The 25,180-nt window shown below is 46.1% G+C and overlaps 1 protein-coding gene across 3 annotated transcripts in view; it reads right to left on the minus strand.

Annotated features, from left to right (window-relative positions):
• Positions 1-25,180, minus strand: part of NOS1 (nitric oxide synthase 1) — a 227,447-nt gene that overhangs the window by 48,824 nt on the left and 153,443 nt on the right. For all 3 annotated transcript variants that reach the window (XM_077955339.1, XM_028829952.2, XM_077955338.1), the window contains exons 6-13: positions 24,220-24,382; positions 23,354-23,445; positions 18,844-18,985; positions 15,785-15,924; positions 10,129-10,303; positions 5,793-5,894; positions 1,980-2,174; positions 610-695 (exon numbers count right to left, since the gene is read on the minus strand). In XM_077955339.1, the coding sequence (XP_077811465.1) occupies positions 610-695; positions 1,980-2,174; positions 5,793-5,894; positions 10,129-10,303; positions 15,785-15,924; positions 18,844-18,985; positions 23,354-23,445; positions 24,220-24,382 (1,095 nt within the window). The remainder of the gene's footprint in view (positions 1-609; positions 696-1,979; positions 2,175-5,792; positions 5,895-10,128; positions 10,304-15,784; positions 15,925-18,843; positions 18,986-23,353; positions 23,446-24,219; positions 24,383-25,180) is intronic.

The following is a 25,180-nucleotide window of genomic DNA, read 5'->3' on the forward strand; positions in this document are numbered from 1 at the left end:
CGAGGGTGCTCTCCAGGCAGCAGTGTGCTGGAGCCGACTAACTCTAGCTCCTCCCTACTCTGGGTTCAGTGACTTCCTAGGCCAGGCGCAGTGGCTCATGCCTGTAATCCTAGCACTTTGGGAGGCTGAGGCAGGAGGATTGCTTGAGGCCAGGTGTTTGAGACTAGCCTGGGCAACAAAGTGAGACCCCTCCAGCCTGGGGAACAGAGTGAGACCCTATCCCAAAAAAGAAAGAAAGAAAGAAAAAAAAGAAATTGTTCATAGTGGGAATATTTCCATCATGGAAACTGGCAACCATGAAAATCAAAGTATTACTATTACTATTTCTATTATTATTATTATTAGGAGGGCTGGTTCACCAACACACCATTGCCCCAGGACAAGAATTTAGGAAACTGGGATGAGGAAAGTGAGGCTGAGAAGGAGAAGAGTTGGAACGACATTCACAGCTCAGACTCAGAGGCAAAGAAGGCACAGGTGGCTGGAGAAGACAAATAAATCATATCCTACGGAGAGGTCAGAAGGCACAGGAGTCTGCCCAGCCTCCTACTCTGGGCTCTCTGAGTTTGTGCGCACATCCACCCCACCCGCCCACTGCAGGAAACTTACTCTGCCAGTTTCTTGAAGCCGATGGCTCGCCGCTTTGTGGGGGTCCCGTTGGTGCCTTTCCAGACGTGGGTGTTCCAGGGATCAGGCTGGGAAGAGAGGAGAGGGCTACGGTCACTCACTGCAGTGAGGGCATCTGGCTCCTGTTGGGGATGCTCAGGACCCCCTGAGGCTTGTGACTGCCTGACCCAGAATTCTGCCCACTGGTGACCACCATGGGGGTAGGGATGCAGGTGGGGGGGGCTGTCCTTGCCCAGTGGGTGGTCTGGCCTTGGCAGTGTTCTGCTAGCTCTTTCCCCTCCGCCCCCAGTCCCTCTCAAACTCTCTTCTTGTGACCCCTGACTACTCACTCTCATTTCATCCCTCTCTCTCTTTTAGGAGACAGGGGTCTCACTCTGTTGCCCAGGCGGGAGTGCAGTGGTGTGATCATAGCTCACTGCAGCCTTGACCTCCTTAGCTCAAGGGATCCTCCTACCTCAGCCTTCCAAATAGCTGGAACTATACAGGGTGTGCCACCACACTCAGCTAATTTTCTCTCTTTCTCTCTCTTCCTTCCTTTTTCTTTCTTTCTTTTTTCTTTCTTTTCTTTCTTTCTTTTTCTTTCTCCTTCCTTCTTTCCTTCTTCCCTTCCTTCCTTCCTTCCTCCCTTTCTTCGTTCTTTTCCTTCCTTCCCTCCCTCCCTCCCCTTCTCTCCCTCTCTCCCTCTCCCCCTCCCTGCTCTCCCTCTCTCCCGGTACCCTCTTTCCCTCTCCCCTTCTTCGTCCTCCCCCTCTCCTCCTCTCCCTCTCCCTGTCTTTCTCTCTTTCTTTCTGTCCCACTCTGTTGCCCAGGCTGGAGTTGAGTGGCTTGATCTCAGCTCACTGCAACCTCCGCCTCCTGGGTTCAAGCGATTCTCTTGCCTCGGTCTCTTGAGTAGCTGGCATATGCCAGGCTAATTTTTTGTATTTTTAGTAGAGATGGGGTTTCGCCATGTTGGCCAGGCTGGTCTCGAACTCCTGACTCAGGTGATCCACCTGCCTTGGCCTCCCAAAGTGCTGGGATCACAGGTGTGATCCACCATGCCCAGACTGCTAATTAAAAATTTTTTTAGAGATGGGGTCTCACTATATTGCCCAGGGTGGTCTCAAACTCCTGGCCTCAAGCCACCCTCCCGCCTCAACTTCCCAAATCACTGGGATTATAGGCATAAGCCATCATGCTGGACTCATATTGTCTCTCTTGTTCTTTCAGCTAGACCCGTGCTATGGTAGCCACCAGCCACATGTGGCTATTGGGTGTCCAGAGCGCTAGCCTGGGTTGAAATGAGCCTAAATGTGACACACACACCAGATACAGGACACTTAATATGAAAAGAGGCAGGGACAGGGAAGGACCTGGTATTCGAAGGAGGGGGTGAGCCGGTAGTTGAGCATCTCCTGGTGGAACACAGGGGTGATGCTTCCAGACATGGGGGGCACAATCCACACCCAGTCGGCAGGGCAGCCTCCCCGGCAGCGGTACTCGTTCTCCATGTGCTTAATGAAGGACTCGGTGGCGGAGTGATGGTCAACAATGGTCACTTTGTCACTCTGTGGGAGGAGAGGCGACATGGGTCAGGAGGTACGAGAAGCTGGGGTATTTTGGGACTTCCTCCCCCAAAGAGCAGCATTTCCCAAAGGGTGGTCCCTGAGATGGTTTAGAACAGTGTGAAGTGAAATGGAGATTCTCTTTGCATTTCTTGTCCAGTCCTTCTACTTAGACCCAGAAGAAAGTCTTCGCTGGGTGCTTCTGTATCTTTAACACCTTTCTTGTCGATCTTGCCAATCTTCCTCTCTCCCATCCCACCCCACACCCTTTTCTTCCTTTCTTTCTTTTTTTTTTTTTTTGAGATAGAGTCTTGCTCAGTTGCCCAGGCTGGAATGCAGTGGAGCGATCTCGGCTCACTGCAAGCTCTGCCTCCTGGGTTCACGCCATTCTCTTGCCTCAGCCTCCCAAGTAGCCGGGACTACAGGCGCCCACCACCTCGCCTGGCTAATTTTTTTTTTTTGTATTTTTAGTAGAGATGGGGTTTCACCATGTTAGCCAGGATGGTCTCGATCTCCTGACCTCGTGATCCACCCGCCTCGGCCTCCCAAAGTGCTGGGATTACAGGCGTGATCCACCGTGCCCGGCCCTTTTCTTTCTTTTTATATTTTTAATTTTTATATTTTATATTTTTAATTTTTATAGGTTTTTGGGGAACAGTATTTGGTTACATGCGTGGTGATTTGTGAGATTTTGGTGCACCCATCACCTGAGCAGTATACACTGCACCCAATTTTTAGTCTTTTATCCCTCACCCCTTCCCACCTTTCCCCACTTAGTCCCCAAAGTCCACTGTGTCATTCTTATGCCTTTGCATCCTCATAGCTTAGCTCCCACTTATGAGTGAGAACATACGATGTTTGGTTTTCCATTCCTGAGTTACTTCACTTAGAATAACAGTCTCCATTCCCATTCAGGTTGCTGCGAATGCCATGAATTCGATTGGTTCCACATTTTTAGCAATTGCGAATTGTGCTGCTATAAACATGTGTGTGCAAGTATCTTTTTTGTATAATGACTTCTTTTAGGTTTTTTTTTTGTTTTTTTTTTTTTTTTGATACCGGGTCTCACTCTGTCCTCCAGACTGGAGTACAGTGGCACAATCTCAGCTCACCGCAACCTCTACCTTCCAGGCTCAAGTGATTCTCCTGCCTCAGCCTCCTGAGTAGCTGGGATTACAGGCGCATGCCACTACTGCCCGACTAATTTTTGTATTTTTAGTAGAGATGGGCTTCACCACATTGGCCAGGCTGCTCTTGAACTCCTGACCTCAGATGATCTACCCGCCTCGGCCTCCCAAAGTGTCGGGATTACAGGTGTGAGCCACTGCGCCCCGCCTACTTTTAGTTCTTTAAGGAATCTCCACATCGTTTCCCATAGTGGCTGTACTAGTTTACATTCCCACCAGCACTGTAGAAGGATTCCCTTTTCACGGCATCCACACCAACATTGGTTATTTTTTGTTCATGGCCATTCTTGCAGGAGTGAGGTGGTATCACATTGTGGTTTTGATTTGCATTTCCCTGATCATTAGTGATGTGATGTTGAGCAATTTTTTCATATGTTTGTTGGTCGTTTGTATATCTTCTTTTTTTATTTGTTATTTATTATAGAGTTAGGGTCTCACTATGTTGCCAAGGTTGGCCTTGAACTCTTGGGCTCAAGTGATCCACCTGCCTCAGCCTCCCAAAGTGCTGGGATTACAGGCATGAGCCGCTGTATCCACTGCCCCGCTCTTTTTTTTTTTTTTTTAAATAAGAGGGAGGAACCTCAGGCAGTATCTAGCTAGAATTGCTCAACTTTGATTTGTTTTCCTTCTGTTTGCTTATTTGTTTATTTAATATTACAATTAACATATTTATGGCAACCAGTGCTGGCTCTCCATTTAGGGTGGTGATATAAAATCTTAAAATATACATTTTTAAGTAATAAAGATGAGTCGATTAAGAAATAAAACAAGCACATCCCAGCTGAGGTGGGGTGGACTGGCTGTCAGGGAAAGCTGGCCCCAGAGCCTGCTGTGGTTGATGGGTTTGAATTCACATCTTGTCCAAGCAATGTTTTCTGTCTGTGCCCACAAACCTTGTTCCCTTCCTACACTTTTCTGTTTTCATTATTCATCTTTTTTTTTTTTTTTTTGAGATGGAGTCTCGCTCTTGTAACCCAGGCTGGAGTGCAGTGGCCCGATCTCGGCTTACTGCAACCTCCACCTCCCGGGTTCAAGCAATTCTCCTGCCTCAGCCTCCTGAGTAGCTGGAATTACAGGCATGTGCCACCACACCAGGCTAATTTTTTGTATTTTTAGTAGAGATGGGATTTCGCCATGTTGCCCAGGCTGGTCTTGAACTCCCGACCTCAGGTGATTTGCCTGCCTTGGCCTCCCAAAGTGCTGGGATTACAAGAGTGAGCCATAGCGCCTGGCTAGTTTTCATTGCTCATCTCAATCACATCCCTGTTGTCTCTGGCTTGACAGACTTCATACCAGTCCATCAGGCCACATGCCACACTCCTGAAACCTTATTCTCCATGGTTAAGAGAGAAGGGAGGTGGCCTCCTTCCTTCTTGCCCTGTCTCAACTTGTCCCTTTCCTCTGACATTCCTCAGTGCATCCACTCCAACCAGATCTGACATGGGGACCTATGGCTTCTATTCCTATCCCTCCATGGCTTGATTTAACACATTCATTCTGCTGGCTGTGTGTGCCTCTCATGTGCATCTATGGGGGTCTAGCTGCCTAGACTGGAAGCCCCCAGAGGACAGTGATGGCCCCTATTATAGAGAGCAAATTCTAGTCTCTAGATCTCCTGGTTGGCCCAGGAGAATCCTAGTTGATGTCCATTGTCCTGGCATAGTTATTACTAGTGTCCCCCTCTGGCTCTCAAAAGTGTTGTGGTGGCCAGGCGTGATTCACGCCTATAATCTCAGCACTTTGGGAGGCCGAGGCAGGTGAATCACCTGAAGTCAGAGTTCAAGACCAGCCTGGCCAACATGGTGAAACTCCATCTCTACTAAAAATACAAAAATTAGCTGGGCGTGGTGGCAGGCACCCATAATCCCAGCTACTCAGGAGGCTGAGGCAGGAGAATCACTTGGACCTGGGAGGTGGAGGTTGCAGTGAGTCGAGATTGTGCCACTGCACTCTAGTCTGGGCGACGAGTGAAACTCCATCTCAAAAAAAAAAAAAAAAGTGTTGTGGCTTAGTTGATATATTTTCCAGCCATCCTGCTATAATGCCATTTAGCACAGCCTTATGCATTTAGGAGCCTATATGTTTCTGACCATGTTGAAGAGTATTTGTCTCTGTTATGTGATAGTCTGAGGCCCTAAGAGATGACAAGACAGAAAGGATGCCTCTTGTCTGAATTCTAAAGAACTCTAAGCAACAAGACAGAACACTCCCCTACCTCTGCCACTGTCTGTTCATCTCTTCATCAAATGGTCCCCACCCAAGATCCACACTGGAGAGGAGGGCATGCAGGATGGAAGTTAGACCATGTTCATGGACACAATCCCCCCAAAGGTGGTGTCTGGCAGTGAGGTCTCTTGACCCTCTGCACCAAGGCTCTGAAAGGTTTGAGCTCCCATTTGAGGCTTGACCCTGGTGGTGCGGGCCCTGGTGTTACCTGGAAGCTATAGAGAACTGCGATATTGATCTCCACCAGCGCCTGGTCCTTCCACAGCGAGGACGTCTTCCTCATGTCTAAGTTCATCTTCTTGGCCACTTCCTGAAAGAGGAAGGAAACACAGATTTACAGGCTGGAGTACCTCTGGATTTCATATTGAAGAGGGACAGGGCTAGTGGCATGAAATAATTTCTTTTCTTTTCTTATAAATGGAGTCTCACTTTATCGCCCAGGTTGGAGTGCAGTGGTGCGATCTCGGCTCACTGCAACCTTCACCTCCCGGGTTCAAGCGATTCTCCTGCCTCAGCCTCCTGAGCAGCTGGAATTACAGGCATCTGCCACTATGCCTGGCTAAGTTTTTGTATTTTTAGTAGAGATGGAGTTTCACCATGTTGGCCAGGTTGGTCTCAAACTCCTGGCCTCAAGTAATCCACCTGCCTTGGCCTCCCAAAGTGTTGGGATTACAGGCATGAGCCACCTTGCCTGGCCAAGAATTTCTTAATTAATTAATCAATGAATTCATAGACTAATGAACTCAATCATTCAAAAATTTTTTATTGATCTGTTGGACTAGGTATGAAATAAAAATTTAAAAATATTTAAAAAGTTACAATTTTTATTGAGAACCTACCAGCAGCAGGAAACTAGAGACTTGGCTAGCCCTTTAATTATTAAGCTTGTATTCTAATGGGGGAGAGAGACACTTAATATAGTGGTAGGTGCTAATTCCTAGGAAGAAAATAAAGAAATGGGATGAAGAGGGATATAGGGGCTGGGCTAATTCAGCCGGGGTAGTCAGGGAAGGCCCACTGTGGAGATAGCATGCAAGGCGAGGCCTAAGTGATGAGAAGCAGTCAGATATCTGCAGATCTGGGGAGGGAGTGCTCTAGGCAGAGGGGGCAGCAAGAGCAAAGGCCCTGGGGTGGGATGAGGCTTGGGCTATCTTAGATACAGAAAGAAGGCCAGAGGGTGCTTGGAGGAGGGTGGTACGAAAGAGGTAATTGGTGGCAGTGAGACAGGACTAGCTGGTACAAGATCTTGAAAGACAGGCCAAGGAGTCAGGATGTTATTCCAGATGTGATAGGCACAGGGGGCAGGATCTCTGGAGCATTTTTTTTTTTTTTTTAGATGGAGTCTTGCTCTGTCGCCAGGGTAGAGTGCAGTGGCGTGATCTCGGCTCACTGCAACCTCTGCCTCCTCGGTTCAAGTGATTCTCCTGCCTCAGCCTCCCAAGTAGCTGGGACTACAGGTGCGTACCACCATGCCCAGCTAATTTTTGTAACTTTAGTAGAGATGGGATTTCACCATGTTGACTAGGATGGTCTCGATCTCTTGACCCTGTGATCTACCCGCCACAGCTTCCCAAAGTGCTGGGATTACAGGCGTGAGCTGCTGCACCCAGCCCCTGGAACATTTTAACAGAGATGTGGGTCTGTGAGTGCATCATCTGCTTTCTAGTAGGAAAAGCTCTTCATCCATCCTACTCTACCCCTAGAGTGGTCACGACCTAGCATCTAGGCCATGGGTGCTTTGAGCTCATGAGGCCCCTGCCAGTCTCCATCTGACAGATGAGGAAACTGAGGCTCAGAGAGGTGCCTGGACATGTCCAGTGTCCGCAGAACCAGCTAGCCTCAGAGTTGGAGCCCAGGGAGATGCCTAATATCTAAGACCTTGGAGCTGCTCTCCAAGCAGCTGATGCCTTCAGTAAAATTACTTGCAAAGAAAGGAACTCATGACATGCGTGTTACAGCTAAGGCAGAAGCAGGAGCTGGTGTCAGGACCAGGGAAGACCCAATAGCAAGTGCATTAATTAAATCCCTGCTTTTCACTTCCTCTGTCAATACTAGTCACTGGTGGGAACCCAGGTCTCATTATGGGACTAGAATGCAGCAATTTCTTGGGTTTGGGTAAACTGCTCCCAGACCCAGCTGTCAACGTTTGTACATCATGGCAGATGGAATTGGAGGGTCGGGTGGGAGAGAGGCTCATTTCAATTACCAGGAGACTACTCTTTGCAACTGAAATGTAAACAGAAATCAGAGAGCAGACTTATTAACTCACTCTTCGAGGCTGAGGCATTAGTTTCTGCTTGGGGTCTCTATCAGCGACACATTTGCGGGAAGTAAGAAATTTGTTGCTGCTTTCCATAAATACATATAAAGCTGGAGTGTATGACAGAGGAAAGTACACACACAGAGGAAAGTATGTATAGAAGAACAATGCTATTGTTATTCTATGCATTATTTTGGTTAAAAGAATAGAAATTAATTGCGGGGGGGTGGGAACTCCTTAAAAAACAATCCCCAAATGCAAGTTGAGCCACATCTACGAAAACCGCCTGAAACATTTTTTCCTTCCTGCCAGAAGTTTGCACGCATTAGTGGTTGTTTAGGCTGGGCATGGTGGCTCACCCCTGTAATCCCGGCACTTTGGGAGGCCAAGGTGGGTGGATCACCTGAGGTCAGGAGTTCGAGACCAGCCTGGCCAATATGGTGAAACGCCATCTCTCCTGAAAATAATAATTAAAAAAATTAGCCGGGTGTAGTGGTGTGTACCTGTAGTCCCAGTTACTTGGGAGGCTGAGGCAGAAGAATTGTTTAACCCGGGAAGTGGAGGTTGCAGTGAGCCAAGATCGCACCACTGCATTCAAGCCTGGGTGACAGAGCGAGACTCCAATCCCCTACCCCCCAAAAAAAAGAAAGAAAGAAAAAAGAAGTTTGCATGCATCAGTGGTTGTCCAGAAGAATCTCCTAGGGAACATTGCAAAAATGCAGATACCCAGGGCCCACCCCAGACCTATGACATCAGAACCCCGATGAGTGGGACCCAGGCATTGCGAAGCCCCCCAGGTACCCTCCAATGTGTGGCAAAGCTGAGGATCCCTGGCATCTGTTTTCCACAGTGATACCAGTGGCTTTTTTTTTTTTTCTTTGAGATGGAGTCTCGCTCTGTCGCCCAGGCTGGAGTGCAGTGGCACAATCTCAGTTCACTGCAACCTCCGCCTCCCCAGTTCAAGTGATTCTCCTGGTTCAACCTCCTGAGTAGCTGGGATTATAGGTGCACGCCACCATGCCTGGCTAATTTTTCTATTTTTAGTAGAGACGGGGTTTCACCATGTTGGTCAGGCTGGTCTCAAACTCCAGGCTATGATCCACCTGCCTCGGCCTCCCAAAGTGCCGCGATTACAGGTGTGAGCCACTGTGCCCAGCCAACCAGTGGATTTTTTTTTTTTTTTTTTTTTTTTTTGAGACGGAGTCTCGCTGTGTCTCCCAGGCTGGAGTGCAGTGGCGTGATCTCGGCTCACTGCAAGCTCCGCCTCCCGGGTTCACGCCATTCTCCCGCCTCAGCCTCCCAAGTAGCTGAGACTACAGGCGCCCGCCACCACGCCCGGCTAGTTTTTTGTATTTTTAGTAGAGACGGGGTTTCACCATGTTAGCCAGGATAGTCTCGATCTCCTGACCTCGTGATCCACCCGCCTCGGCCTCCCAAAGTGCTGGGATTACAGGCTTGAGCCACCGCGCCCGGCCAACCAGTGGATTTTTAACAACACAAACCTGATGCTCGGTTCTGGGTTCTAATCTTGGTTCTGTGCCTTAGTTCCTGTGTGACACAGGCCCGATGCTTAACTTCTCTGTTTTTCGGGGCCCTCTTTTGAAACAAATCCAACAGCAGCAGAGTGTTGTTAGAGACATTTGCTGACAAAAACGCAGCAATCATGATGCTTTCACCGAAGTTGGGCTTCAGGAAGCACCGCTCCAGCACTTTTTAGTAGATACGGATGACTCAGCCCGGGAGGGAATCAGACCCTCCGCCGAGAAATGCTTAGAGTGGGGAACCACTGCCAACCTCCTCCCTTGTTTTTTAGAAAAGACACTAAATATGTCCCGAGTTTGTCAGTCATCCTCAAGCTCTTCTAACAAGATTTAAGACCGAGAGGCAGTGGAGTGGGGTGGTAATGAACTTGGACCATAAAGTCAAACCAGACACACGTCCCAGCCCTGCTGCCCGCTAGCTGTGTGACCTTGAGCTTGTCATCTGTCGAAGGCGGATTCTCATACCTCAAGGTTCAGGTGAGGATTAAATGAGAATGGAACACAGAAACAGTGCTTCGAATGGTGTTAGCATGTGCTATGTGCTATGTGTGTGTTTGCTGTCATTTTCATCGTTGTTAAAGACATGGATGCCCCTGGCATTTCCAGGGGCTTCTCTGGGATTGTAGTTCTATTCTAACCCCTTCAAGTTTCCAAGCAACCAAGCTCATCGTGGAGAAAGGGACTGCTGAGCTGGTACCCTCTCCTATGTGCTTTTCCGTGTGGTGACCAGAGAGGGTCCTTACCTCCAGGATATTGTAGCGGGAGTTGTCACAGTAGTCGCGGACACCAATCTCTGTGCCCATGTACCAGCCACTGAAGGGACAGGCGCTGAACTCCAGGCCGCCAATCTCCAGGAGCATGTTGGACACAGCAGGGAGGCCGTACCACTTCAGCCCCAGGTCCTTGAACCACTCAAACCTGCAGGGAGTAACAGGGCCCAGCTCACCTGGAGCAGCTGTCTCATGGGCGGGACACCTTGAATCTAGAGATGCTGAAATGCCAAGGATTGAGTGGGACTGACAAGGTCAGAATACGGTTCCTGGGCCCTGCTTCAGATCTGTGCAATCACAGGTTCTGCAGCTGGGGCCTGAGAATGTACATTGTTAACATATTTCTCAGGTGTTTCAGATGGATATCCAGGCCTGGAAACTACTGCCTTAGGCTGCTGTTTCTCTCCCAAACCCACCCTGAAAGTGAGTCCAGGAGAAAGTGTGCGGACCTCTCTCCTGCTTCCCTGACTGAGCACCCTCCTACCTTCAGGGCCTTTGCACAGGCAGCCCCTTCCTCCTGGGATCTTCTCCCTTCCTTCTGTGCTTTCAGTTCTTACTCATACTTTAATTTTCAGCTAAAATCATGCTTATTCTGGAAAGCCTTCCCTAAGGCCCAGCTGGTCAGGGGATTTCATCCTAGGTACCATACATTTCCTTTGCAGCACTTCATTAAAATTAAGTGGTTATTTGAGTAATTACGTGTATAAGCACTTCTTGTCATTGAGATCATAAGCACTATGGGGGCAGGGATTGAGTCAGCCCCCGAAGCTAGCACAGTGCCTGGCCTGCATGAGGAACAATGAACTGTGCTGAATGAGCCAATAAGTGAATGAATAAACGTAGAGACTACATTTCACCAAGGAACTGGGTGAATTCCCAGATATCAGGCAGTGTCAGGAGCCTCAGCACACTTGCTTCCTCTCCAAGGCTGGGGCTAGGGTGAGGCAGGTGTGGCACTATCCTTGGGTGTAAAATTTAAGTGGGGGGAGCTATTAGGTTGGTGCAAAAGTTGTTGTGGTTTTGCAATTACTTATGAACCAATCTAATAGTTTCTCCCTCTTATGTTTACTTTTGCCATTAAAAGTAATGGCAAAAACCACAATTACTTTTGCATCAACCTAATAAAAACTCAATAATTAATATCAGTGCTATTATTTATCTATACAATATTTTAAATTAATGCAACATTTAAAAAATCAAAATGAATGTAGATATATGATGAACAATAATGTAGGATTCCACCCTACCTTTGTATGATACCTCGTTCATCTCACCCTAATCTCAATCCTGAGCTGGATCCTATCTTTATTGAAAATGTTGATATATTGTTCATCACGTGCTTTTTTTTTAAAAAAAATTAACTTTGAGACCAGAAACTATAAAACTACTAGAAGAAAACATCAGGGAAATGCTTCAGGATATTGGTCTGGGAAAGGATTTTATGAATAGGACCTCAAAAGCACAGGCAAAAAAGCAAAAATAAACACACAGGATTATATTAAACTAAAAAAATGTCTGCAGAGCAAAGAAACAAGCAACAGAGTGAAAAGACAACCTAAAGAATGGGAGAAAATATTTGAAAAATATTCATCCACCAAGGGATTAATATCCAGAATATACAAGGAACTCAAACATTTCAAAAGCAAAAAACCCAAACAATTGGATTAAAAAATGGGCACTTGCTCTGAACAGACATTTCTCCAAAGAAGACATACCCAACGAATACAGGAAAAAATGCTCAACATCACTCATCAGCAGGGACGTGCAAATGAAACCCACAATGAGATAACATCTTATTGCAGTTAGGACGGCAATTATAAAATGACAAAAAATAACAAATGCTGGTGAGGTTGCAGAGAAAAGGGAACTCTTAAACACTGTTGGTGGGAATATAGGCTAGCACAGGAGTATGCAGAACTGTATGGCAGATCCTCAAAAACCTGCAAATAGAACTACCACGAGATGGGTGCAGCACACCAACATGGCACAAGTATACATATGTAACAAACCTGCACGTTATGCACATGTACCCTAGAACTTAAAGTATAATAAATAAAAATAAAAAAAAAAAAGAACTACCACAAGATCCAGCAATCCCACCAGTGGACACTTATCCAAAGGAAAGGAAATCAGGTTGGGCACAGTGGCTCACGCCTGTAATCCCAGCATTTTGGGAGGCTGAGGCAGGCGGATCATTTGAGGTCAGGGGTTCAAGACCAGCCTGACCAACATGGTGAAACCCTGTCTCTACTAAAAATACAAAAATTAGCTGGGTGTGGTTGTGTGCGCCTGTAGTCTCAGCTACTTGGGAGGCTGAGGCAGGAGAATGGCTTGAACCTGGGAGGTGGAGGTTGCAGTGAGCCAAGATCGCACTACTGCCTGGGCTGGAGTGAGACTCGACTCTGTCTCGGAAAAAAAAAAAAAAAAAAAAGGGAAAGAGCATCAATATGTCAAAGTGATATCTACATCTCCATGTTTATTGCAGCACTATTCACAGTAGCCAAGATATGGAATCAACCTACATGTCTAACAACGGATGAATGGATAAAGAAAATGTGTGAGGTAAAGAAAATGTGTGAGATACACATATATATGTATATAAAATATATATTGACTATAGTCAATAATAACGTAATTGTATGTTTCAAAATAACTTAAAGAGTATAATTTGATTGTTTGTAACTCAAAGGATAAATGTTTGAGGGGATAAATACCCCATTCTCCATGATGTGCTTATTTCACATTGCATGCCCATATCGAAACATCTTATGTACCACATAAATATATACATAAATACATATATAAAAATATATACACCTACTATCTACTCACAAAAATTAAAAGTAATAATTAAAAAAAAAAACTCTACCAGGTCTGGTATGGGTTCAAAAGAAATTTGGAGTCACGAACTCTAAATTAATTTATCTCTCTCTCTCTCTCTCTCTCTCTCTCTCTCTCTCTCTCTCTCCACACTGGAATACCATTCAGCCATAAAAAAGAATGAAACCATGTCACTCACAGCAACATGGATAGAACTGGAAGACATTATGTTAAGTGAAATGAACCAGGAACCAACAGTTAAACACTGAATATTCTCACTCATAGGTGGAAGCTAAAAAAAAAATTCATCTCATAGAAGTAAAAAGTAGAACAGAGGATGCTGGAGGCTGGGAGGTGGAGGGAGAAGGGGGAATGGGGAGTGATTTGCTAAAGGATACAAAATTATAGCTAGAAAGGAATAAGTTCTACCGTTCTATACCACTGTAGGATGACTATAGTTAACATTAACATACATTTTCAAATAGCTAGCTAGAATAAAGGAATATTGAATGTTTCCAAGACAAAGGATAAGTGTTTGAGACAATGGGTGTGTTAATTACCCTGATCTGATCACTACACATTATATATATTAAAACATCATTATATCTCATGAATATATGCAATTATACATCAATTAGAAAAATAAAATGAAACATTAATTTTGATTTAAAAATATTGCATTCTTATATTTATCTTGATTATTATTGAGTGTGTTAGCAACCCCCTCGATTTTATTCAATCCCAGGTTTGAGTCTAGCGCCTCACAGCGGGTGTCCTTCACTCTCAAAGGGCAAATGCTGTTTGTGTTGCTGGCCTGAGACCTTGAAGCAACTTTTATGACTCCAAATTCCTTTTGAACTCGATCCACGCCAAGTTCTGTACAGTTTTTTTTATTATTATTTTTAATTTTTGTGGGTACATAGCAGGCACATGTATTTATGGGGTACATGAGATGTTTTGATGCAGGCCTGCAATGTGAAATAAGCACATCATGGAGAATGGGGTATCCATCCCCTCAAGCAGTTATCCTTTGAGTTACAAATAATCCAATTACACTCTTTATTATAAAATGTACAATTATGTTATTATTGACTAGAGTCACCCTGTTGTGCTATCAAATAATAGGTTGTATTCATTGTTTCTAACTATTTTTTTTTGAGATGGGGTCTTGCTCTGTTGCCCAGGCTGGAGTGCAGTGGCATGATTTGGGCTCAACTGCAACCTCTGCTTCCTAGGTTCAAGCAATTCTCCTGCCTCAGCATCCCAAGTAGCTGGGATTATAGGCACGTGCCACCATGCCCAGGGAATTTTTGTATTTTTAGTAGAGATAGAGTTTTGCCATATTGGCCAGGCTGGCCTCGAACTCCTGACCTCAGGTGATCCTCCTGCTTCGGTCTCCCAAAGTGCTGGAATTACAGGCGTGAGCCACCGTGGCAGGCCTCTATTTTTTTTTTTTTTAATACATCTCTTAACTGTCCCAATCTTCCCCTCACCCCCTTCCCAACCTCTGGTAACCATCCTTCTACTCTTTATATCCAAGAGTTCCATTGTTTTGATTTTTAAATCTTATAAATAAATAAGAACATGTGATGTTTGCCTTTCTCTGCCTGCTTTATTTCACTTAACGTAATGATCTCCAGTTCCATCCATGTCATTGCAAATGACTGGATCTCATTCTTTTTTACGGCTGAATAGTACTTCATTGTGTATCTGTGCCACATTTTATCTATTCACCTGTTAATGGACACTTAAGTTGCTTCCTTAGTGTTGCAGCTATCGTAAACAGTGCTGCAAGAAACACAGGTGTGCAGATATCTCTTTGATATACTGATTTCCTTTCTTTTGGGTATATACCCAGCAGTGGGATTGCCGGATCATATGGTAGCTCAATTTTTAGTTTTGTGAGGAACTCCAAACTGTTTTCCATAGTAGTTGTACTAATTTACATTGCCACCAACAGTGTACAGGGGTTCCCTTTTCTCCACATCTTTGCCAGCATTTGTTATTGCCTGTCTTTTGGATAAGCCATTGTAACTGAGGTGAGATGCTATCTCATTGTAGCTTTGATTTGCATTTCAATTGAGAGAACTGTTTAAAACTCTACAGGACTGGATCATCAGATCCTATAGAGTTTTAAACAGTTCTCTCAATTGAAAATGTGGGTCAGGTACAGTGGCTCATGCCTGTAATGCCAGCACTTTGGGAGGCTGAGGCGGGAGGATCACTTCAACCCAGGAGTCCAAGACCGGCCTGGACAACATGGCAAAACCCTGTCTCTACAAAAAATACAAAAATTAGCCAAGCATGGCGGTGTGTGGCTGTAATTCTAGCTACTTGCAGGGGCTGAGGCGGGTGGATCACTTGAGCCCAGCAGGTCGAGGCTGCAATGAGTCATGTTGGTGCCACTGCACTCCAGCCTGGGCAACAGTGGCAGACCCTGTCTCAAAAAAAAAAAAAAGAAAAGAAAAGAAAAAGGAACAGGAAAAGAAAAAGCATGCTCACAACAAGACAGTATGGTGCTTCTGCTCTTTCAATGCTTAGGGCTGGAAGAAGGGCAGGTCCTTGTTAATGGCTTAGGAGTGAGATGGTTCAGAAAAGGTGGTGGTCTCCAGGCCGGTCAAAGAGGTCTTTTTGCTCCTTGAGGGAACTCACTCTGCCCAAGCCCGCAGTGAGGACAGGAACCAAGCCCTCCTTTCCCCTTTTAGCTTCTGTCTGGACTAGAAAGAAAGCCAGGGGGGATGGGGCTGCGCAAAGAGGGGCACTGGGCAAACCCACTCACCCTCTCCCACCCCTTGCCGGTCCCTCTTACTTGGGGTGCCTGATGGGAACTTCCAACACCAGCTCTGGAGGAATCTGGAAGAGCTCAGGGTCATTGCCGTTGGCCTGAAGCAGGAGCGGCAGGACATCAAAGCGGCCTCTCGGGGGTTTCCAGCCCTGCTGTATGCAAATCTGCAAGCAGACCCGGCCAGGTAACGCCACTGTACCCCACACCCTACAAACATGAGCCTTATGTGGGAAGTGGGGGTGGGGTGGATAGAGATCCAACTGCAAGCCCCCAGGAGACATTTCCTCTGGAGGCTCTTGGATCACGTCACCTGCTTTATAAAGTTCTCCCTGACATCATCATGTATTAGGTTGGTGCAAAAGTAATTGTGGGTTTTGCCATTACTTTCAATAGCAAAAACCACAATTACTTTTGCACTAACCTAGTAACTAGCATGATTTCTCATGGGCCCACAGGACAGAGGGCAACTCCTTCCTCTGGCACTGAGCATTGTTTTCCGGGTCTTCCCTGCCCACTGGAATTCCTAGAGGGCAAGGGCTGAATCCGACTAACAAGTGCATCTGCAGGTTGCCAGCTCTGTGTTTGTATTAGGTGTTGTAAGATACAAAGAAAATCTGCTGAATTTGATGAAGGCAGATGTATTAGAATTACAGTATAAAATGCACATGTTACAGCAGCTGTCCAATAAAAATATAATGCAAGCCACGTAAGTAATGAAAACTTTCTAGTAGCCACATTAGAAAAAAAAAACAGGTGAAAATAATTTTGATTTTATCTTTTTTTGCTAGGCTTCTTCAAATCATGGGAGAAAATAATTTTAATAATATACTCATCTAAAAGTTCAACAATGTCCTTGATTTAATATTAATTTATTAATAGTATATTAAAATATTACTATCACATATTCTAATTATATATTTGACATTAAAACTAAATATGTAACACACTTATTCATCCAATAAATATATCAAATAATACATTAAATATCAACATTAATTTATTAATAATAAATTATTGAGTGTATTTAAATATATTTAACATTAAAATTAAAAATATACTTATTAATCCAGTGAATCTATTCATTTGTTAATAAATATATTACCCTAATGTATCCATATTATTACTATTTAAACATCAAAAATGATCAATGGGCCGAGCGTGGTGGCTCATGCCTGTAATCCCAGCACTTTGGGAGGCTGAGGTGGGCAGATCATGAGGTCAGGAGATTGAGACCATCCTGGCCAACATGGTGAAACCCTGTCTCTACTAAAATACAAAAAATTAGTTGGGCATGGTGGTGCACATCTGTACTCCCAGCTACTCAGGAGGTGGAGGCAGGAGAATTGCTTGAACCCAGAGTTGCAGTGAGCTGAGATTGCACCGCTGCACTCCAGCCTGGCAACAGGGCAAGACTCCGTCTCAAAAAAAAAAAAAAAAAAAAAAAGAAAAAAAAAGATCAATGAGTTATTTCCCTCTCTTTTTTGGACCCAGACTTTGAGATCCAGTGTATATTTTGTCTTATGACACATCTCAACTGGGACTGGCCACATTTCAAGTGACCAACAGCCACAGGTGTCCCTATTAGGGCAGGGTTAGAGGGTTTCAAAATGTAAAATTACATGGTTAGGTTTGGAATGATTCTTTGTGCTTAGTAAAAAGAGGAAGCACCAAATCATGGTACACATCCTGCTCAGCAAGGTTTCCAGAGATGGAGCAAGAGGAAGAGTTTGGGGCGTTTATGTTCTGGTGACCACGAAGACAAGGTCAGCCAAGTACACAGTTAGTGCTCAGCCAAGTGGAGCAGGGAGTCTGAGCCTGGCTGCCTCTAAAATGGCACAGGTGCAGCTCCTGGTTGCCCTGGTTACAGTCCCCTCCTCATGAGAATAACATTTTCATAAGAAAAGCCACAGGCAAGTTGGCAGCCAGGAAGGAGTGGAGCAGCCCTTAGCTTTGCCAGCTACATTTTCAAGGAGATGCCACCGGGGAGGGGCTTGAGCAAAGGACAACAGTGAAATTCAGCAGGGTATGAGTTGGGTGATAAAGGAAAGGTGGTAGCAGGCCTGTGTGCCTGAGATCATTCTAGACCCGGGATGTGATTGTGCTGTCGTGTGGACATGGTCCGTATAAGCTACCATGTCTTACCTGTGCTACCTGCCCACACTACCACCTGGAAGGAACCCTGGGCAGGGAGATGGTGGTAGTCACTTTCCTGGTGGCTTTTATGAATTGACTTGGGCTACTAGTAACTGTAGTGATACTGGTGACAGGCAAAGTCAAGCCTACTCAAAGGCTTGGGTGGCTCAAATTGTCGTATCAACAAATGAATGAATGAATGATATGAAACTGACATATCTCATAACTCAGAAAAGGTGGATGCCAGATATGGCTTCCATTTCTCGGCTCTTCCTTTCCTGGTGAGAGGCAGGAGGTTTGGACTGTAGTTCTAGCTTTTCTTCTCTACTCATTTAGCAGTCTTTTTTTTTTTTTTTTTTTTGAGATGGTGTCTCACTCTGTTGCCCAGGTTGGAGTGCAATGGCACGATCTCTGCTCACCGCAACCTCTGCCTCCCAGGTTCAAGCGATTCTCCTGTCTCAGCTTCCCGAGTAGCTGGGATTACAGAGGCATGTGCCACCACGCCCGGCTAATTTTTGTATTTTAGTAGAGACGGGGTTTCACCATGCTGGCCAAGCTGGTCTCGAACTTTCGACCTCAGGCGATCCGCCCGCCTCAGCCTCCCAAAGTGCTGGGATTACAGGCGTGAGCCACCGCGCCCGGCCCATTTAGCAGTCTTGAATAACTCACTTGGCCTTAGTGAGACTCGGTCTACCCATCTGTGAAATGGGAGAACAGTTCCCATCAGGAGGGCTGAGTGAGGTAATGGCATGAAAGTGACCAAATGTCCAGCTGTAAAATAATTAGAATGGGGAACAGCCTGATGGAGAAGTAGGTTTGGAGAAGAGTAAACGACCCCATCGGCGGCTGTCCCTGTGATGACAGTATTAAGCCCGAAAAAGTCTGTGGATAAAAGTCTGGGGACGTAAGAGCCTATGTTGGGGCAGGGTAGGGGGCGGAAACGCTCGCACCTCTGTGAACTGCACGTTGGCCGGGTCCCCCAGGGTGGAGCCGTCGGGCTGCTTGTAGCCAGCGTAGCGGATGAGCTGGGAGTTCCAGACTCGGAAGTCGTGCTTGCCGTCTGTCCTCTGGGGGAATATGGTGATGGCAGACCTGTGGTGGAGAGAGGGGAACACCCGGCATCAGGGCGGGACTTGCGCTGTGAGAATATACTAAACATGGTGCCACCCAGGGCCACAGCCGCTTGACGCTCGGGGTGGATTACCTCCGTGCCAAGGTCCTCAGCGCCAAAGGAGCGGCGGTCGGAAGGGAGGGGCCATGCTCTGTTCCTCCACCGGAACTATGGTGTGAGGAAAACGGTGGAGGGGGTGGGAGGCCCCATGCCACCATGCTGAAGGAACGAATCTCTTTCTAGCTGGAGACTTTTAAATAATATTAACTTGAGCCAGTCTTCCAAAGAGTTATTTTGCAGCCAGTTATTTCCATGGCAACATCAGACCTTGTTTCCCCTTAAGAATGCACTATGTGCCGGGGGCAGTGGCTCACCCCTATAATCCCAGCACTTGGGGAGGCCGACGCGGGTGGATCATGAGGTCAGGTGTTCGAGACTAGCCTGGCCAACATAGTGAAACCCTGTCTCTACTAAAAATACAAAAAATTAGCTGGGTGTGTTGGTGCACGCCTGTAATCCCAGCTACTTGGGAGGCTGAGGTAGGAGAATCGCTTGAACCTTGGAGGCAGAGGTTTCAGTAAGCCGAAATCACACCACTGCACTCCAGCCTGGGCGACAGAGTGAGACTCCATCTCAAAAAATAAAAATAAAATAAAAATAAGAAAAGAATGCACTACAGGCCAGGCATGGTGGCTCATGCCTATAATCCCAGCACTTTGGGAGGCCAAGGCAGGCGGATCACGAGGACAAGAGATGGAGACCACCTTGGCATACATGGTGAAACTCTGTCTCTACTAAAAATACAAAAATTAGCTGGGCGTGGTGGTGCATGTCTGTAGTCCCAGCTACTCGGGAGGCTGAGGCAGGAGAATCGCTTGAACCCGGAAGGTGGAGGTTGCAATGAGCCGGGATCGCACCACTGCACTCCAGCCTGGCAACAGAGCAAGACTCCATCTCAAAAAAAAAAAAAAAAAAAAAGAAAAAAAAATAATAGTAATGCGCTGCAGAATCCGGATTCCAGTCTTCTCCCAGTCATCATTAATTCTCATCCACTTTGCCCACCCCCCTTACCAAACCAAAGTTTATAGACTTCTGATTAAAAAGCAATCAGCTTGCATTTGCATTCACATTTATTTATTTAAAAGAAAACTGCAGGTCACCAGCCATTGGCTTTGCCTGCCTAAACAGGCAACAGTGAAGGCTGTATTCTTTTATTAATTGTGGAAAGCTGTTGTCTGCTGAAGGTCCTATCTGGTGCCCTGGTCTCTCTGTTAAAAGGGAGATCAACAAGTATTAGGTGTTAACAATATCTTAGCACCAAACTGAGCCTTTCTCCTCGACATCATCATCAGGATTGGAAAAAAAAAAAAAGAAAAAAAAAAGGAAAATAACTTTCTCACAATGTAGTTCAATGTCATATTACGGCAGGAGCTCTTGCCAGCTGGACTCATTGGTCCCCCATCCCAGGCTATGGAAACACGGTCCTGGCTTCTTGTGTCAACACAAAGATGGCATCTTGGGTCCAACTCGTTGCTTCTAGATCTTCTCACATAAACATTTCTGTCCAGAACTGTGTCCCTGCTGATCCCCTTGGCTGGAACCCCCCTTTTCCATTTTACGTCCAAGTTCAAGACCTGATTCAAATCCGCTTCCTCCATACAGCAACCCCTGTCTCATCTAGTTTCACAGGGCCTTCTTTCTGAGCATGGTTTTTCGGTCTTACTCTCTACACAAGACAATGTAGCATGTAATTCTGCAGGGGTGATGCATCACAGCTGAAGGTGAGTCTAGAATCCAGGCTGAAGGCCAAAATCACATGGAGTCAAAGATGCTCTTAAAGATCTCTTAACAGAGGCGCCATCTTGGAGATGAACACAGAGTGAGTCAAACAGTTTTCCCTCCAGCACTAAAACACATTGCTGTTTCTCTGGTTGAACATCCGATAAAGGGTGTTTGTGTAATGCGGATATTTTTAAAGTGTGTTTAGAAACACCGGAATCACACACAGTGAGTGGGGTGTGATGCCTACTCTATGTGCAGAAACTGAGACCAACGGAGGAACCAGAACACATATCTATGCCTCTACTCTCCTGCATCCCTGAGCACAGTGTAAACCTGCATCTCTCCCTCTCTTCTCTCTGCTATCCTTCCCCTCTTATGCATAGATTATTCCTATAACATGATATACATTTTTTTTTTTTTGAGACAGTCTCACTCTGTCACCCAGGCTGGAGTGCAACCTCCACCTCTGCTCACTGCAACCTCCACCTCCTGGGTTCAAGCAATCCTCCCACCTCAGTCTCACAAGTAGCTGAGACTACAGGCACACTCCAGCACGTCCTACTAATTTTTTGCATTTTCTGTAGAGATGGGGTTTTACCACATTGCCCAGGCTGGTCTCGAACTCGAGCTCAAGTGATCCATTCACGTTGGCCTCCCATCTCGCTGGGATTTCAGGCGTGAGCCACAGCGCCCGGCTGCATGGTATACATTCTTACATAGTTCTCATCGTTTTCAGACATGAGGGTTAAAAATTATAAAAAGAAAAAGAATCTGCTGAATGTTTTCTTTAATAGATCTCACAAAGACCCCCTAATACAGCAGTGAAAAAAGTGGAGGTGCACTGCTGGGTTTGGGGTGACGATGCTCAGAGCCTGCTCACAGCCCCATGTGAAAACTACCAGAAGAGACTAGGCGTGGTGGCTCACACCTGTGATCCCAGCTCTTTGGGAGGCCGAGGCAGGTAAATCAGCTGAGGTCAGGAGTTTGAAACCAGCCTGGCCAACATGGTGAAACGCTGTCTCTACTAAAAATACAAAATTTAGCTGGGCATGGTGGTGCGTACCTGTAATCCCAGATACTCGGGAGGTTGAGGCAGGAAAGCTGTTTGAACCTGGGAGGTGGAGGTTGCAGTGAGCCAAGATCGTGCCACTGTACTCCACCAACCTGGGTGACAGAGCAAGACTCTGTCTCAAAAAAAAAAAAAAAAAAAAAAAAAAAAAAAAAAAGGAAATACACCAGAAAGCCCAAGAACCCATAAACTCCTTGAGGACCTGGCCTAACCAGGTCCAGATACACGGGAGGGTTCTTTAATATTCTTTAAGGGGTGAGGTCTCCAGGAAAAGAGTTGTCTTGGGAAAGAGACCTAAATACCAATTCCTCATGTGGGTCCAGGCTTAGATTACAGGCCCTTTTCTTACTGGTGAACTCAGAACATTGGCAAACCCCATTTCCTTCTTAAGGAAGAGAAGAGACACATCCAAGAAAACTCATGCTTCATGCAGAGAAGCCACTTTTGGATGAACTCAGTGAAGCCCGGAGGCTTGTGGGAATATCCCTGCAGTGATCCTGTGTGGCTCCAAGATGGGACTGGTGCTCAGTGGCTGGGAACAGATGCTATGGCAGCAGTGAGCCAGCAGAGTCAACAAGTGTAGCCGGCTGTCTGTGGGGCCCCAGCTGTTCCCTTCCACCTGTCCCTCTCCCAGCTGAGACTTGCCAGCGTGGCCGCCACCAGCCACGTGGATGTCTGCCTGCCTTGGCCTGCTCCCTGTGGCTTTGTTCTTTGTATTGTTGAAGAGGAGTCCAAGGCGTGGCTTGGCTGGGTGGAACCTGAAGGGGCAATTCCCATCACATTGGCAAGAGAAAATTGCCTTTTAAACCAAGGAAGATTTGGTTTGGTTTGTCTCCAGGCGACAGAGCAAAACACAGTAAAAGCAGGTCACCACCAGCAATAGGATTTTCCGATTTCTGGGAATCTCAACTATTTGTTCCTGTCGTCTCCACGAAGGATGCTGAACTGTGGGTTGAACATGATGTTTGCTGCTGTACTTTTGCCAACCACACAGGAGTCCACTTGCCCCAGAAAAGAAAGAACATGGGATGGGGTATGGAATAAAGATGCTGGGGCCAGGCGCAGTGGCTCATGCCTGTAATCCTGGCATTTTGGGAGGCCGAGGCGGGTGGATCACTTGAGGTCAGGAGTTTGAGACCAGCATGGTCAACATCATGAAAGCCTGTCTCTACTAAAAATAAAAAAATTAGCCAGGTGTGGTGGCGGGTGCTTGTAGTCCCAGCTACGCAGTAGGCTGAGGCAGGAGAATCGCTTGAATCTGGGAGGCAGCAGTTGCAGTGACCCGAGATCACACCACTGTACTCCAGCCTGGGCGACAGAGCAAGACTGTCTCAAAAAAAAAAAAAAAAAAAAAAATGCCAGGACACCTCTCCCTGCTTGGCCTGTCTCCCTGAGATGACGAGTATTTCCCTGGCAGGTGAGCTGACTCCAGAGTCAAAGTACAATGCTGTGGGGACTTTTGACCCCCTGCTCCCCAATGCCCAGCTGGTCAGCTCACCTGAGGTTCCCTTTGTTGGTGGCATACTTGACGTGGTTGCAGATGTAGTTGAACATCCCGTGGGCTGTGGTGCAGTCGCGAGCATCGAATACCTGGAAGAGGCGCAGGGTGGAACTGATTGCCTCTTCTTTCCCTCCCTAGTTCCCCAGCGTAATCTTCCCATTTTAGGAGAACCCAGATCCCACTCCAGCTGCTGCTCCATTGGTGAAGTGGGTACCTCATTACTGAGTCCCAGGCTGCATTTTATATTTTCTCTTTTCTATCCTAATAACCAAGGCCAATTTGAGCAGGAAAAAAAAAAAAATCCCCTGAAAGTAGGCATGGCATGTAAGTGAACATGGGAAAGGATTAGTAAATGAAGGGGAGTTTAAATGTGTTGGTTACATTTTCTGTTAGGTTACTAGGGATTAGGGATTAAAAAAAAACAACAGAACAAAAATCAAACAAAATCTCCCTGATCTTGATAACAAATCTACTTCCAACTTTAAACTATTTCCTAAAATAAAATCATAACCAAGGGACACAGAAACAAATGCCTTCAGGGAGTAGGCAGATAAATAAGCTGAGTAGGTGCAAGACAAAAGGGAATGGTGAGGTCTGTGGTCAACTGAAAAGTATAAGCCCTCCCTTCCAAGAGATATGCAAGTTCATTTTTGCAAAAGCACTGTGTTGGCTAAATAAGACATGATTATCATCTAGAGCTGGCTGTGATCTTAGAATGTGGGACCCCATGACCACCATCTGATAGGTCACCATGGCCACCAGGTACACTTGATAGAACCTTATCCTTTTTAAAGCTCCATCCACTCCCATTCCCCTCTTCCTTCATTTATGGGCTCTTCAAGGTATCTGACTTCACCACCTACCTGCAGCTTGGACCACTGGATCCTGCCCACACAGCGTGAGGCATTCCGCCAGGCATGCTTGGCCCCGTAGATGAGCTCTGTATCCTTGAGCTGGTAGGTGCTAGTGGTTTCGATCTCTTTGTTCACTTCTTCCAGCCTTTCCATGTGGGCTTTGGAGCCAAATCTGAATGAAGAGGAAGGGACATGGGAACATCACCCCGTCTTCTGAATTAGAAGTTGGTGGAAGGGGAGAGCTATTCCAAGAGGCTGGAAGCTACAAAAAATTCCAAGTTGACTTCTGGATGCAACAGTTTGATTTCTGGATGCAAGATAAAGCAGACACTGCAAACTCAAATGCCCACAAAGGCTGAACATTGTACATACAACTCAACCAGCTGGGTGGGGACTGTGGCAAACAGGTGAGCCAGGCCTTTTCCAAAGCAGGCAGCCATGACTCCACTCCTGCCACTTGTCACCTGACAGGAGCGGGGGCCCATGACTGCCAAATCTTTCCAGAGAAACTGGAAATCTGACTTTTAAAGGGAACTCTTCTAATTTTTAAATATTGGCAATGAATTCAATTTTAGAAAGTTAAAAAAAATTTCTACGAAAAATTTTTGGTTTACAGAAAGGTATATAGGATAATATAATAAACCCCCATGTCCCAAGCCTAAAAAATAATGTAATAGTTTCTTGGGGAAGGCTTCCCCAAGGTAGACAATTCTCTCCCCGGAAGTGACTGCTATGTTGAACCTGGCATTTATCATTCTCACACACTTGTTTATATCTTTGCCACATGTGTATCTATCCTTCAACCATGTACAATGTCATTCTGCATGTTTAAAGCATTCATATAGGCTGGGTTTGGTGGCTTACATAATCCCAGCACTTTGGGAGGCCGAGGAGGGTGGATCACTTGAGGCTAGGAATTTGAGACCAGCCTGGCCAACGTGGCAAAACTCTGTCTCTACAAAAAATACAA

Source organism: Macaca mulatta, chromosome 11 (assembly GCF_049350105.2).
Source record: "Macaca mulatta isolate MMU2019108-1 chromosome 11, T2T-MMU8v2.0, whole genome shotgun sequence".
In the NCBI taxonomy this organism is placed as follows: Eukaryota; Metazoa; Chordata; class Mammalia; order Primates; family Cercopithecidae; genus Macaca; species Macaca mulatta.